General features: G+C 42.2%; 1 protein-coding gene across 4 annotated transcripts in view; it reads right to left on the bottom strand.

Moving 5' to 3' along the window:
* The window catches only part of jade1 (jade family PHD finger 1), a 63,825-nt gene extending 59,418 nt beyond the window's left edge, over positions 1–4,407 (bottom strand). The window contains exons 1-2 of one of the 4 annotated variants that reach the window (XM_046335173.1): positions 4,130–4,407; positions 2,586–2,666 (exon numbers count right to left, since the gene is read on the bottom strand). In XM_046335173.1, the coding sequence (XP_046191129.1) occupies positions 2,586–2,637 (52 nt within the window). In that variant the 5' untranslated portion in view covers positions 2,638–2,666; positions 4,130–4,407. The other 3 variants (XM_046335172.1, XM_046335175.1, XM_046335174.1) reach the window with 3 other exon arrangements.
* Positions 4,408–15,583: the final 11,176 nt, after the last annotated feature.

Here is a 15,583-nt window from a genome sequence, read left to right on the forward strand (position 1 = left end):
AACACCCATCTATTGTTGTGACTTCCTGGACCTACCATTTAACCAACACCCATCTATTGTTGTGACTTCCTGGACCTACCATTTAACCAACACCCATCTATTGTTGTGACTTCCTGGACCTACCATTTAACCAACACCCATTTATTGTTGTGACTTCCTGGACCTACCATTTAACCAACACCCATCTATTGTTGTGACTTCCTGGACCTACCATTTAACCAACACCCATCTATTGTTGTGACTTCCTGGACCTACCATTTACTTCCTGGACCTACCATTTAACCAACACCCATCTATTGTTGTGACTTCCTGGACCTACCATTTAACCAACACCCATCTATTGTTGTAACTTCCTGGACCTACCATTTAACCAACACCCATCTATTGTTGTGACTTCCTGGCCCTACCATTTAACCAACACCCATCTATTGTTGTGACTTCCTGGACCTACCATTTGGTTGTTATGTATTGAAACAGAACCATATGATTTAAATTTAAAGTATTTTAATAAGCTACATGAAAAGGCGACTAAAAAGCACTCATTTCAAATAGGCAACATGTCGTAAAAACACTGAATAGGTCAGGAGCCAGACAGGAAGTTAATTATTTAGACTAGATTAATAGCCTATTATTTCAGTTATTTCAAAGCTATAGCCTACAAATAAGTAAAGCATTTGCGAGTGACAAACTAGGCTGGCTCCGCATTTAAACAACATTTTGTTCTATTGAATCATCATAGTCTATAAATTCCAACATATAGGCTGTGACTTACTTAGAAATGAAATACAAATGAAAAGTGCCTTTTTAGGCTCCGTGCCTTTGAATTAATTTTTAGAAATACGAGTTTGGCCAGAGTCTGTGGCTTCAGGCTCATGCGATGGGGATGCTAAACACCCTTCGGGACATTCTTGCCAGTCTGGGCAGGGATGCCGATTTAAAAATATATTATTTTTTTTAATAGTTAGGCCTAAAGGGTTTTTATGCAAAATAACCAGATAAAAATGGAAACTTCCTTGAAAGAGGTAATATGTCTGGGCTATTGGGACACAAATCAATGATATCTATACAATAGGCTAATAGAATGAAATCAAACAACTTAAGAGATCAAGATTTTTTTTGTTCAGAAATACATTGCTACAATGACACACTTAGCTAGCTACCCACCTCAATCCTTTCCATTAGCATGTGCACCTACTTATTAGTACACCATCATGCTTTCAGGATACGCGTCTTTTCAGATTTCAGTGATTCTTTAGTTGTGGACACAACATCACCACACTCCCTTTCTTGCTCTTCGTCCTCATCTTGGTAAGTCACCTTGATTTTGAATCTGTGTGTTTTATCAGTTTCTTCATGAAAATATTTAGCGATCTCCATTACAGTAACTAGAGCAAGGGGCTATAGCAGCACACAGTCATGTTTGACAAATATGATGAAAGAACTAATATTAACGTATAAAAGGCTTGATTTTGTTGATATACTCGAGGCACGGTTCAGATCAACTGGTCAGGAGACCAGAGTGAAGGACAGTGCCAGTTGAGCCCTGCCCATCAGCCATCTTGAATCCGAGCGGATGCAGTCAGCATTTTGAAACTATTTAACCATAAATGTAATTGTTTAAAATCTGAAATTGTCATTTTATGAAGCATGTCTTACCTTGTTTCAAAGTAGCCTTTTAAAAATACAATCTTAGGAATGTTGAGGGAATTATTTTATAAACACTTCATATGCCATGAAACCATGTTCTATTGGTTATCAAAACAACACTATGTTATTGTCCAGCAGCCAAACACACAATCCCATCCATATTAATAACCCATGCTAGTTGATGCATCTTTAGATCCCCCCGTTTCTTCATTTCTAACATATATTTGCATCGGTCATTTGAAACCACTTGTGCATGCAGTTTCCCGCTAATTACAGCACTTCGAGATATCAGCTGATGTACGAAGGGCTATATAAATACATTTGATTTGATTGAATTGTGTTTCGGAACATTTACACGTAGCCTACAGCTTATAATATGAAGAAATAAAACTTGATCAACATTTTAAGAGAAGCGGTCTGATCCGTTGCATCAGCCTCATTGCTATTTAACTTTTTTTGTAATTGCAATGTAGCAATATCTTAGGCTACCAAGGGTACCTTGAAACAGGCTTAAATGCAAAGAAGCCAATGGGCAGAGAGTAGCCTACTGTCAGATCCTCTATGGGGAAGGATAATACAGCAATGCATTTCAGAAAAGGGTTCCTTGCATTATACAAGTTGTATTTTTGGACAAGTGGCCCTAACCCTAATGTCAAGCCCTAGGGTTAGTCTGGGGTAGAGGTTAGTCTGGGGTATGGGGTTAGTGTTATGCCATGTTCAAAACAACTGGGAACTCTGAAGAAAATGTTGTTTTTTTTGCTCCAACTGGGAAAAATCGATTTGAACGGTCATCCAACTCGGTATTCCAACTCTGGCCTTTTTCTAGAGCTCAGACTTTCTGACTTGAAAATCAATGGCGTCATGATTTGACCTTGTATTTTTCAGAGTTTCCAGTTGTTTTGAACACAGTATTAGTCTAGACTAGAGAGAATGCTTACTTCCATTATCAGAGTCTTCTTCACTGCTGCTTGGATGCCGACTTCTCTTCATGGTCAGTCTTGGCTAGGTCAAGGTGTAATCTGAAAAGAGGAGATTTATAACCAACTGCCCAGTACAGACAGATTCCTTTGCCTCCATGTACAGAACTCTGTCACCAGACACTAAACATGGCTGTCATCAGCCTAACTGATGATCAATAATGTTATTGGACAGAGTTGACATATAAGGGTAAATTATTTGTTTGCAATTATGAAGAAACAAAATATTAATCTTACTCGTCAGTTATAAAATGGTCACCGCCCCCACAAAATCATCACACGGAAGTACTAGTCACCCTTCGTGCATTTGTTTCAAGCCTCCTAACTAACTAGGATCAAGCGAAACACACCTGTGCTACTGACAAGTGTTTATTCCCATACAAGATATCAAGCAAAAAACACTAACTACATCACAATGACCTCACGGCTGTGTCTGAACGATCAACAATTGCACTAGAGTTGTTTATTTTGTATTTATTTTTTCAGTATGTTCTCGTTAATGTATGATGTATGTAAGAATGTAAATTGTTGATCTGTATTTAGAATTTTTTCAAATAAATAAAAATGGTGAACCCATGATGATCAAAGCCACGTTCCAAACAACTGGGAACTCGGGAAAAAACGAACTCCGAATGGGATGTAGTTTTTGGAGCTGTCATCCAACTCGCCTCTTTCTAGAGCTCCGACTTCCCGACCTGAAGAGACGTCATGAAACGACCTCGTATTTTGCGAGTTCCCAGTTGTCTTGAACGCATATGAACGCGCCCCGGGTAAAAACCGTGTCAGGCTAGAATGTGTTTTAGCTATAATAAAACCACCTTAACGTCCAAACAAATAGTTAGGCAGGCACAGACTCATATTAGACAAAACTTTACGAATCTATTACCTCATGTTGACCAAGCACAACGTGTCAAAACAAACAAGCATTCGCAGCTAGTTGAGTAGCTATACGAACAAGTAAATAAGAAAACATGTTTGTCACTGAAAGATAGCATGCCCTGACGTGCCAACTTGGCAGAGGCTGCTTGTCGCCGCAGCACCCCCTAACTAGTAAACACTGTAGTTAGTTAACTAGCGAAGCTATCGAGTAGCTATCTGCTTTAAGCCACGTAACGTTAGCTAGCCGAGCTAATGCTAAAAGTTCCCACGCAACGAATTTAGCCGAAATGTATAGTATCGCTTGACCCCAGTATAGTGCCTCCACTCTGCCTATGGACGCGTTAAGAAGAGTGTGGATATAAATCGTGTTTATATTGAAACATTATTACGCGTTTATATTGAAATATTTTGGCCCGCTGAACTTTAATATTGGCGCCATTTTAAATGACGTAGAGACTGTGTGCTAACGGGTTGGGAATATGGCAGCGCAACCCTACCTGCCAAACACTCGTTCACATGGGGTGAAAAACATAGTTTACATTTAAAATTCCCGTGTTAAACCCAGAGGAAGATTATTATTTTATTTTTTAATTCAAAAAAAAAAAAAAATGGGACAATTTACCTACAGCACGTCTGGCCGATGCGGTGGTGTATAAATACAGCTCGTGTAGCAGCGAGTACCACTCACTCCGCATTCCTCAAACAGTGGCTCAACTACTGCCTGCTGGCGCAACATGGGCTACTTTCATTGGGCAAACGCGTTTTAGCGTGATTAATCGAAATGGTGACCTAAAACCGTCTGGGAGAAAAAAAAAGGTTCACAATCTGCCAATGCTCCTCGTTTACAACCTTCAACCGAATAAACCATAGGTCGATTTATTTTTGGACCGCAAACCTGTACCTTGGCCTTTTCTCAATCACATTCCCCTCGTCTCCTTCTCAAACCCCATTGGAGCAGAAGGTCAGGGAGGAGGGACTTCTCTCTTTCTCATCCAATGGGTTTTGAGTTGTGGGTCTTGATTGTTGACAAATGACCAGTCATCAGCTACTGGGCTGTCACTAGTTACCACAGCCACAATGTATATCAGAAAAATCCCTCGTAACAAAAAAGTGTTTTTCAGTGTTCATTTAAGGTTAGCAATGTGGTTAGCTTTAAAATCTCAAAATACTTAAGATACATTTTTTTAATTTTAAATAGGCGGGGTTTAAGACTTTGTTGCTGTGGTAACTAGTGACGACCCCAGCAGTGGCGCAGCATTGTAATGACAAAATGTATAAAACAATAGAAATCAAGGGAATTATGGTGCTGTAAAGACTACTGGGAACTCGGTCTTTTCACAGTCGGGGTTCGTTTTTTTTCGAGTTTCCAGTTGTTTTTAACGCACTGAAGTCCCCAATCTGAGTTCTCAGTTGTGTAGTGTGGCATTATACTGCACTTTTCGGTGGTGGACCAACGCCGAAAACAGTGAATTTGATCGATCTACGCCGAGGGAGGAGCTGAGTTTTTGTATCTGACAATGAAATATTCTTGATTACTGTAAAAATGTGTTTCACACTAAATTCTTGCAGTTTTTGTCAGTAAAAAAATACTGCCCAGGCATATTTGCAAACTGCTAAACTTGGAACCAATCAGAACTCCTGTACGTACCCCTTGTGATGTAGGCAGCCAATGGCCTACTTGTATCCGTCCTAATGGTGCTTTCATGACATATGGGAACCACTACGGTATAATGAGACTGCATCCAAGATAACCTTAAAAACAACGGGCGGACATCTACTCACATCAGAGAGGAAAACGAAGAGAGAGGCCCAACTCAGTTAAAAATATGTATCCCCCCAGAAGGTGGCATTATTTCATCCAACAAGCACTGAGTTTTGTACGGAGGTCAATGAGAGTGTAGAATTTGGTCAACAACAAAAATGAATGGCTTATTTGCTACATAAGGTTTATTTGTTCGAATCTTTGAGAAAAAAACATTATCAGAGTTGTTTCGAGATGGCTATGCATGTTCATGGCATGAGGCTAGTAGTGCGATATTATTTCAAATGCATTAATAATAACGAAATTATACAGAATCATAATGTGTACCAGTAAGTCATATTCTATTCATTTATCTAAATGTTGATAATACGATCTGTGTACTCTATTGATGTCTGATCTGAGTTTGATTGGTTAACCCTGTGAATTCCTATAGGGGCGCACTTGGCGGAAGTGAATGCTGAGTTCAAAATCAAGCCGTGCATCGAACATTTGGTGAAGACAAACGTTCTGAATGGACGACAGCAGTAACGAAAACTGCAACAAAAAGGACATTGTCTAAATTTGAATTGGAGAATACGTGTATGAATTATAATGAATCGCTTCTTGTTGGAATGCGTTTGTTGGGTAAGGATGCATATGTAGGAAACCCGTGTGAGGTGTTAAAGGGTGAAGTATGCGCTGGGGAAGTAGGGTGGTGGGTTTTTAGTGAGTGTAGGGTTAGATGGTAGGGTATTTAAATAGTGGAGTAGGGTGAGGGGTTGTTAAATACCCTACCGTCTACCCCTACACTAGAACCCCCCTACCCTACTCCACTATTTAAATACCCTACCATCTACCCCTACACTACAACCCCTCACCCTACTCCACTATTTAAATACCCTACCATCTAACCCTACACTAACTACAAACCCCCCTCACCCTACTCCACTATTTAAATACCCTACCATCTAACCCTACACTAAAACCCCCTACACTACTCCACTATTTAAATACCCTACCATCTAACCCTACACTCATTAACAACCCCCACCCTACTCCACTATTTAAATACCCTACCATCTAACCCTACACTAAAACCCCCTACCTACTCCACTATTTAAATACCCTACCATCTAACCCTACACTAACTACAAACCCCCCTCACCATACTCCACTATTTAAATACCCTACCATCTAACCCTACACTAACTACAAACCCCCTCACCCTACTCCACTATTTAAATACCCTACCATCTAACCCTACACTAAAACCCCCTCACCCTACTCCACTATTTAAATACCCTACCATCTAACCCTACACTAAAACCCCTATCCTACTCCACTATTTAAATACCCTACCATCTAACCCTACACTAAAACCCCCTACGCTACTCCACTATTTAAATACCCTACCATCTAACCCTACACTAAAACCCCCTATCCTACTCCACTATTTAAATACCCTACCATCTAACCCTACACTAAAACCCCCTACCATACTCCACTATTTAAATACCCTACCATCTAACCCTACACTAAAACCCCTCACCCTACTCCACTATTTAAATACCCTACCATCTAACCCTACACTAAAACCCCCACCATACTCCACTATTTAAATACCCTACCATCTACCCTACACTAACTACAAACCCCCTCACCCTACTCCACTATTTAAATACCCTACCATCTAACCCTACACTAAAAACCCCCTCACCCTACTCCACTATTTAAATACCCTACCATCTAACCCTACACTAAACCCCCCCTACACTACTCCACTATTTAAATACCCTACCATCTAACCCTACACTAGAACCCCTCACCCTACTCCACTATTTAAATACCCTACCATCTAACCCTACACTAAAACCCCCTCACACTACTCCACTATTTAAATACCCTACCATCTAACCCTACACTAAACCCCCCCTACACTACTCCACTATTTAAATACCCTACCATCTAACCCTACACTAAAACCCCTCACCCTACTCCACTTCACCATCTGGCAGTTTGACGGACAAATCTGGGTTTGACGGATGCCGGGAGAACGCTAGCTGCTAGCTGGGGCTGTTTTTCAAGGTTTGGGCTAGGCCCCTTAGTTCCAGTGAAGGGACATCTTAATGCTACAGTAGTCAATTACATTCTAGACAATTCTCTGCTTCCAACTTTGTCGTAACAGTTTGGGGAAGACGCTTTCCTGTTTCAGCATGACAATTCCCCCGTGCACAAAGAAGTCTATACACAAATGGTTTGACAAGATCAGTGTGGAAGAACTTCACTGGCCTGCACAGAGCCCTGACCTCAACCCCATCGAACACATTTGGGATGAATTGGAACACCGACTGCAAGCCAGGCCTAAAAGCCCAACATCAGTGCCCGACCTCACAAATAATATTTTTGTTGAATGGAAGCATGTCCTCACAGCAATGTTCCAACATCTAGTGGAAAGCCTTCCCAGAAGAGTGGAGGCTGTTATAGCAGCAATGTTCCAACATCTAGTGGAAAGCCTTCCCAGAAGAGTGGGGGCTGTTATAGCATGGAGGCTGTTATAACTCCATATTAATGGCCATGATTTTGGAGTGAGATGTTAGACAAGCAGGTGTCCACATACAGTGCCTTGCGAAAGTATTCGGCCCCCTTGAACTTTGCGACCTTTTGCCACATTTCAGGCTTCAAACATAAAGATATAAAACTGTATTTTTTTGTGAAGAATCAACAACAAGTGGGACAAGTGGGACTATGCTAGACACACACCTAATCAGCCACAATCCCAATGCCTACAAAAAAAAACAATACAACAACACATTAAACCCATGTCACACCCTGGCCTGAACAAATAATTAAAGAAAACACAAAATACTAAGACCGAGGCTTGACACCAAGAGGCCCATGATCACTCTGGATGAACTGCAGAGATCTACAGCTGAGGTGGGAGACTCTGTCCATAGGACAACAATCAGTCGTATATTGCACAAATCTGGCCTTTATGGAAGAGTGGCAAGAAGAAAGCCATTTCTTAAAATTATCCATAAAAATAGTTGTTTAAAGTTTGCCACAAGCCACCTGGGAGACACACCAAACATGTGGAAGAAGTTGCTCTGGTCAGATGAAACCAAAATTGAACTTTTTGGCAACAATGCAAAACGTTGTGTTTGGCGTAAAAGCAACACAGCTCATCACCCTCAACACACCATCCCCACTGTCAAACATGGTTTGGGCCTGCTTTTCTTCAGCAGGGACAGGGAAGATGGTTAAAATTGATGGGAAGATGGATGGAGCCAAATACAGGACCATTCTGGAAGAAAACCTGATGGAGTCTGCAAAAGACCTGAGACTGGGACGGAGATTTGTCTTCCAACAAGACAATGATGATCCAAAACATAAAGCAAAATCTACAATGGAATGGTTCAAAAATAAACATATCCAGGTGTTAGAATGGCCAAGTCAAAGTCCAGACCTGAATCCAATCGAGAATCTGTGGAAAGAACTGAAAATGCTGTTCACAAATGCTCTCCATCCAACCTCACTGAGCTCGAGCTGTTTTGCAAGGAGGAATGGGAAAACATTTCAGTCTCTCGATGTGCAAAACTGATAGAGACATACCCCAAGCGACTTACAGCTGTAATCGCAGCAAAAGTGGCGCTACAAAGTATTAACTTAAGGGGGCTGAATAATTTTGCACGCCCAATTTTTCAGTTTTTGATCTGTTAAAAAAGTTTGAAATATCCAATAAATGTCGTTCCACTTCATGATTGTATCCCACTTGTTGTTGATTCTTCACAAAAAAATACAGTTTTATATCTTTATGTTTGAAGCCTGAAATGTGGCAAAAGGTCGCAAAGTTCAAGGGGGCCGAATACTTTCGCAAGGCACTGTACTTTTGGTCTTGTAGATTTGCAAAAAAGTCAAAATTATTGAGTGACAGTTTGGCACAAAATCTATATCTCCGCTGCACTGTGTCAGCAGAATGGACAGAGCACGCTGCGGTGTATGTATGGGGGCTATGGAAAGCCACTGGTGTGGTTAGGTACAGTATGACTCCCTTGAGTTTCCATAGAAAGCGTGAGGAAACGCTTCTCATCTGTGGTAGGCTAAGTGAATAGCGTGATAAGCCTTCGTCTGTAATATCTGAGTTTGATTTATAAGGGTGGAGTCAAGTTTACCATTGAAGCTGCTTCACTCAACTCTGCCTCACGCCCCACCACTACCGAGTTTAGTTAGCTTCTTAGCTAGCTGTAAAAAAACGTTGTGTTATTAGCCTTAGCCTATTTAACTAGCTCAAACCAGCTAATCTGCCACTGCCATGATGGATGTCAGAAATTGGCTTCGCCAAAGTACCCAAACAAAGCCAAAGGAGGAGAGCGTTGAGCAGCTGCAGCAGCATCAAACCACCGATGACGCCGCCAAGCCCAGCAGCCATGATGGCCTACCCACCCTTCCACAAGCTCTGCCAGGATATTGGCTTCACAGCCACCTTCACCTCTGACTGTTCCTAACAATCTTGAAACAGAGGAGCCAGCCCAGGTTAGCCTAGAAGACAAGAGTGGCTGGAATAATCTGTTATCCTGCAAAATCCAATATAATTCCAATGCAAGAACCGACCGATACATGTCAGTATGTTCCATCATAGAAATAAATACATTCTATTATGGTTTTCTTGGTAGCCTGTTGGTCTTCCTGGTTGGAAATGGAACTGTACGTATTGGAAATGTGTTTATGGTAGGGCTGGCATTATTAGGTGGGTTGAATTTGATCCACAGAAGTGTATTGTGCCATATGACAACGTGTTGCTGTACTCATGAGCGGTTTCCATTCCGTTTGCTTTTTGTTTACAGCGTTTTAACTAGCCTAAATATAGATTGTGTCGATAAAGGCATGACACAATCTTCGCAGCTTTCCTAGTGGCCCAGTGATTTTAATGCAGGGAAAGTGAAATCCGTTTTTACCTCATTTTTAACCAGCATGTCACCTGTGCAACTAGAGGCGAAAAAACTCTATATCACCCTTACTCCACACACAGAGACGCATACAAAACTCTAGATCACCCTTACTCCACACACAGAGACGCATTAAAAACTCTAGATCACCCTTACTCCACACACAGAGACACATACAAAACTCTAGATCACCCTTACTTCACACACAGAGACGCATACAAAACTCTAGATCACCCTCTATTTGTCAAATCTGACCATAACTCAAACAGGAAGTACCAGTGACATGCTCAACACGGAAGTGGTCCGATGAAGCGGATGCTAAACTACAGAACTGTTTCACTAGCACAGACTGGAATATGTTCTGGGAATCATCCAATAATATCTGATATCAGTCACCGGCTTCATTAATAGGTGCATCTATAACGTCATCCCCACAGAGACCGTACATACTGTACATATCCCAACCAGAAGCCATAGATTACAGGTAACATCCAAACTGAGCTAACGGCTGCCGCTTTCAAGGCACAGGACACTAATCCGGACGCTTATAAGAAATCCCGCTACGACCTCCAACGAGCCATCAAACAGTCAAAACAGGACTAAGATCGAATCCTACTATGCCAGCTCTGACGCTCATTGGATGTGGCAGGACTTGCAAACTATCACAGATTATAAAGGGAAACCCAGCCGGGAGCTGCCCAGTGACGCGAGCCTACCAGACGAGCAAAATTCCTTCTATGCTTGCTTTGAGGCAAGCAACACTGAACCATGCATGAGAGCAACAACTGATGGACAACTGGGTGATCTCGCTCTCCATATCCAAAGTAAGAGCTTCAAACAGGTTAACATTCACAAGGCCGCAGGGCCAGACGGATTACCAGGAAGTGCACTCGGAGCATGTGCTGACCAGCTGGCAAGTGTCTTCACTGACATTTTCAACCTCTCCCTGACCCAGTCTCTAATACCTACATGTTTCAAGAACACTACCATAGTCCCTATGCCCAATAACACCAAGGTAATCTGTCTAAATGACTATCGCCCCGTAGTACTCACATCTGTAGCCATGAAATGCTTTGAAAGGCTGGTCATGGCTCACATCAACACCATCATCCCAGACACCCTGGACCCACTCCAATGTGCATACCCCCCAACAGATCCACAGATGACGCAATCTCTATTGCACTCCATACTGCCCTTTCCCACCTGGTCAAGAGGTACACCTACTTGAGAATACTGTTCATTGACTACAACTCAGCGTTCATCACCATAGTGCCCTCAAAGCACTAAGCTAAGGACCCTGGGACTAAACACCTCCCTCGGCAACTGGATCCTGGACTTCCTGATGGGCCACCCCAGGTGGTGAGGGTAGGTAACAACACATTTAAAAAATATATCAAAAAATATTTTGCCTTTATTTACCTTTTCATCCGTCACGCTGACCCTCAACATGGGGACCCTCAGGGATGCATGCTTAGTCCCTTCCTGTACTCTCTGTTTACCCACGACTGCGTGGCTGTGCACGACTCCAACACCATCAAGTGTGCTGACAACACAACGGTGGTTGGCCTGATCACTGAAGATGATGATAGGGAGGAGGTCAGAGACCTGACAGTGTGGTGCCAGGACAACAACCTCTCCCTCAATGTCAGCAAGACAAAGGAGCTGATTGTGGACTACAGGACACAAGAGGGCCGAACACGACCCCCATCCACAGACAGGGCTGTAGCAGGTCAACAACTTCAAGTTCTTAGTTGTCCACATCACAAGGGAATTATCATGGTCCAAACACACCAACACAGTCATGAAGAAGTCCCTACAACGCCTCTTCCCCCTCAGGAGACTGATAAGATTTGGCGTGGGCCCTCAGATCTTCAGAATGTTCTACAGCTCCGTCATTGAGAGCATCCTGACTGGTTGCATCTCCGCTTGGTACAGCAACTACTTGGCATCCGACTGCAAGGTTCTACAGAGGGTAATGCGTACGGCCCAGTACATCACTGGTGCCGAGCTCCCTGCCATCCAGGACCTATATACCAAGTGGTGTCAGAGGAAGGCGCTTTAAAGTCAAGCCAGACGGTTCTCTCTGCTACCACACAGCAAGCGATACCGATGCACCAAGCATGAAACCAACAGGACCCTGAACAGCTTCTACCTCCAAGCCATGACTGCTAAATAGCTACCCACATTGGCCCTTTTGTCACTAACTCTTTTGACTCATCACACTGCTGCTGTTTAATCTATCCTGTTGCCTAGTCACTTTACCTATTGTCTATGTACGTATTACCTCGTACCCCTGCACATCGACTCTGGCACTTCCTGTATATAGCTATGTTATTACCTCGTACCCCTGCACATCGACTCTGGTACTTCCTGTATATAGCTATGTTATTACCTCGTACCCCTGCACATCGACTCTGGTACTTCCTGTATATAGCTATGTTATTACCTCGTACCCCCTGCACATCGACTCAGTGCTGGTAGTCTTTGTATATAGCTATGTTATTACCTCGTACCCCCTGCACATCAACTCAGTGATGGTAGTCCTTGTATATAGCTATGTTATTACCTCGTACCCCTGCACATCGACTCTGGTACTTCCTGTATATAGCTATGTTATTACCTCTTACCCCCTGCACATCGACTCAGTGCTGGTAGTCCTTGTATATAGCTATGTTATTACCTCGTACCCCTTCACATCGACTCAGTGCTGGTAGTCCTTATATATAGCTATGTTATTACCTCGTACCCCCTGCACATCGACTCAGTGCTGGTAGTCCTTGTATATAGCTATGTTATTACCTCGTACCCCTGCACATCGACTCTGGTACTTCCTGTATATAGCCGTTACTCATTGTGTTTGTTTTTCAACAGGACAATGACCCAAAACACACCTCCAGTCTGTGTAAGGGCTATTTACCAAGGAGGCTGATGGAGTGCTGCATCAGATGATCTGGCCTCCACAATCCCCTGACCTCAACCCAATTGAGATGGTTTGGGATGAGTGAAAGAAAAGCAGCCAACCAGTGCTCAGCATATGTGGGAACTCTTTCAAGACCATTGGAAAAGCTTTCCAGGTGAATCTGGTTGAGAGAATTAAAAAATAATAATAATAATAATTTCACCTTTATTTAACCAGGCAGGCTAGTTGAGAACAAGTTCTCAATTGCAACTGCGACCTGGCCAAGATAAAGCATAGCAGTGTGAACAGACACAGAGTTACACATGGAGTAAACAATTAACAAGTCAATAACACAGTAGAAAAAAAGGGGAGTCTATATACAATGTGTGCAAAAGGCATGAGGAGGTAGGCGAATAATTACAATTTTGCAGATTAACACTGGAGTGATAAATGATGAGATGATCATGTACAGGTAGAGATATTGGTGTGCAAAAGAGCAGAAAAGTAAATAAATAAAAACTGTGGGGATGAGGTAGGTGAAAATGGGTGGGCTATTTACCAATAGACTATGTACAGCTGCAGCGATCGGTTAGCTGCTCAGATAGCTGATGTTTGAAGTTGGTGAGGGAGATAAGTCTCCAACTTCAACGATTTTTGCAATTTGTTCCAGTCACAGGCAGCAGAGAACTGGAAGGAAAGGCAGCCAAATGAGGTGTTGGCTTTAGGGATGATCAGTGAGATACACCTGCTGGAGCGCGTGCTACGGATGGGTGTTGCCATCATGACCAGTGAACTGAGATAAGGCGGAGCTTTACCTAGCATGGCCTTGTAGATGACCGGGAGCCAGTGGGTCTGGTGACGAATATGTAGCGAGGGCCAGCCGACTAGAGCGTACAAGTCGCAGTGGTGGGTGGTATATGGTGCTTTAGTGACAAAACGGATGGCACTGTGATAAACTGCATTCAATTTGTTGAGTAGGGTATTGGAAGCCATTTTGTAGATGACATCGCGAAGTTGAGGATCGGTAGGATAGTCAGTTTCACTAGGGTAAGCTTGGCAGCGTGAATGAAGTAGGCTTTGTTGCGGAATAGAAAGCCGATTCTTGATTTGATTTTCGATTGGAGATGTTTGATATGAGTCTGGAAGGAGAGTTTACAGTCTAGCCAGACACCTAGCTACTTATAGATGTCCACATATTCAAGGTCGGAACCATCCAGGGTGGTGATGCTAGTCGGGCATGCGGGTGCAGGCAGCGATCGGTTGAAAAGCATGCATATGGTTTTACTAGCATTTAAGAGCAGTTTTAAATGAATGACAAGTGTGCAAAGCTATCAAGGCAAAGGGTGGCTATTTGAAGAATCTTAAATATATATTTTGATTCATTTAACCCTTTTTTTGGTTACATGATTCCATGTATTATTTTGTAGTTGTTTTCAATATTCTACAATGTAGAAAATAGTTTTTAAAAACAAATAATAAACTCAAATGAGTAGGTGTGTCAACTTTAGACCAGTAGTGTATATATACTTCTGTCTGGAATGAAATAACTCAGACATGAATTATTAACCAAATCACTTTATTATGCATGCCTGTCTCTCTCTGCAGACACATACCCAACATTTAAATACATGACATGGTGGGAATTCAGCATTGCTCAACATTGAAGCACATGCTTTAATAAAATGATAGATATATTTACAAGATAAGCAACTTCTCTCCCAAATGTGAACATTCCCGACCGCAGTCCTTTCAACATTCACTCACGTTTAAAAAGAACTTCAGCAAAAAAAACTCAAGAAAAACACAAACCAGCAATATATGGAGTTCATTACCTACATCAATATGGCAGTAACAGAGGTCTATATACAAGGTTGTGATGCGTGGAGTCTCTGACAGCATGCCTTAGACTGATGGCTTTAAAAAGGAAACCAGTCTATAGAGCACCTTCCCAAGAAGGTGAACCGCTTTTTACAGCACCTCGAAGACAACTAATAAACATCATGGGCAGAATAGTTTCCACCCCCCCCCCTCTCTCTTTTTTTGACAGGATTTTAGAAGTATAAAAAAAACAAAATAAGGCACAATTAACACTGACCATTTCATGTCCTGGGGATTGTACCAACATCCAGTAGTGTAGCTTGGAAACAGTCGATTGACTGGTCAGCTGACCTTCCCTTTGTATTCCCAATCAATCAATCTGAGTGATTCTAAATATGTTGTGACCTTTCTGGTTTCAGCATGACAATGCCTCCATGCACAAAGCAAGGTCCATACAGAAATGGTTTGTCGAGACCTTTATGCCTCTGTTCACATTTACACAACAGGGACATCGTAAGGAAAATTCTATAAAAATGTTTTGTGTTTTAACTATTTCAAATAGACTAACAGCACAAAGACAAGTTCATGTCATTCAACAACCCCTGAAACAGTTTCATCACTGGTTTCTGTTAGTGCTGATCTGTATGGTGAGGAGTCAGGCCAGGGCCCGCCCATCCAG

Source organism: Oncorhynchus gorbuscha, unplaced genomic scaffold, assembly GCF_021184085.1.
Source record: "Oncorhynchus gorbuscha isolate QuinsamMale2020 ecotype Even-year unplaced genomic scaffold, OgorEven_v1.0 Un_scaffold_666, whole genome shotgun sequence".
Taxonomy (NCBI): Eukaryota; Metazoa; Chordata; class Actinopteri; order Salmoniformes; family Salmonidae; genus Oncorhynchus; species Oncorhynchus gorbuscha.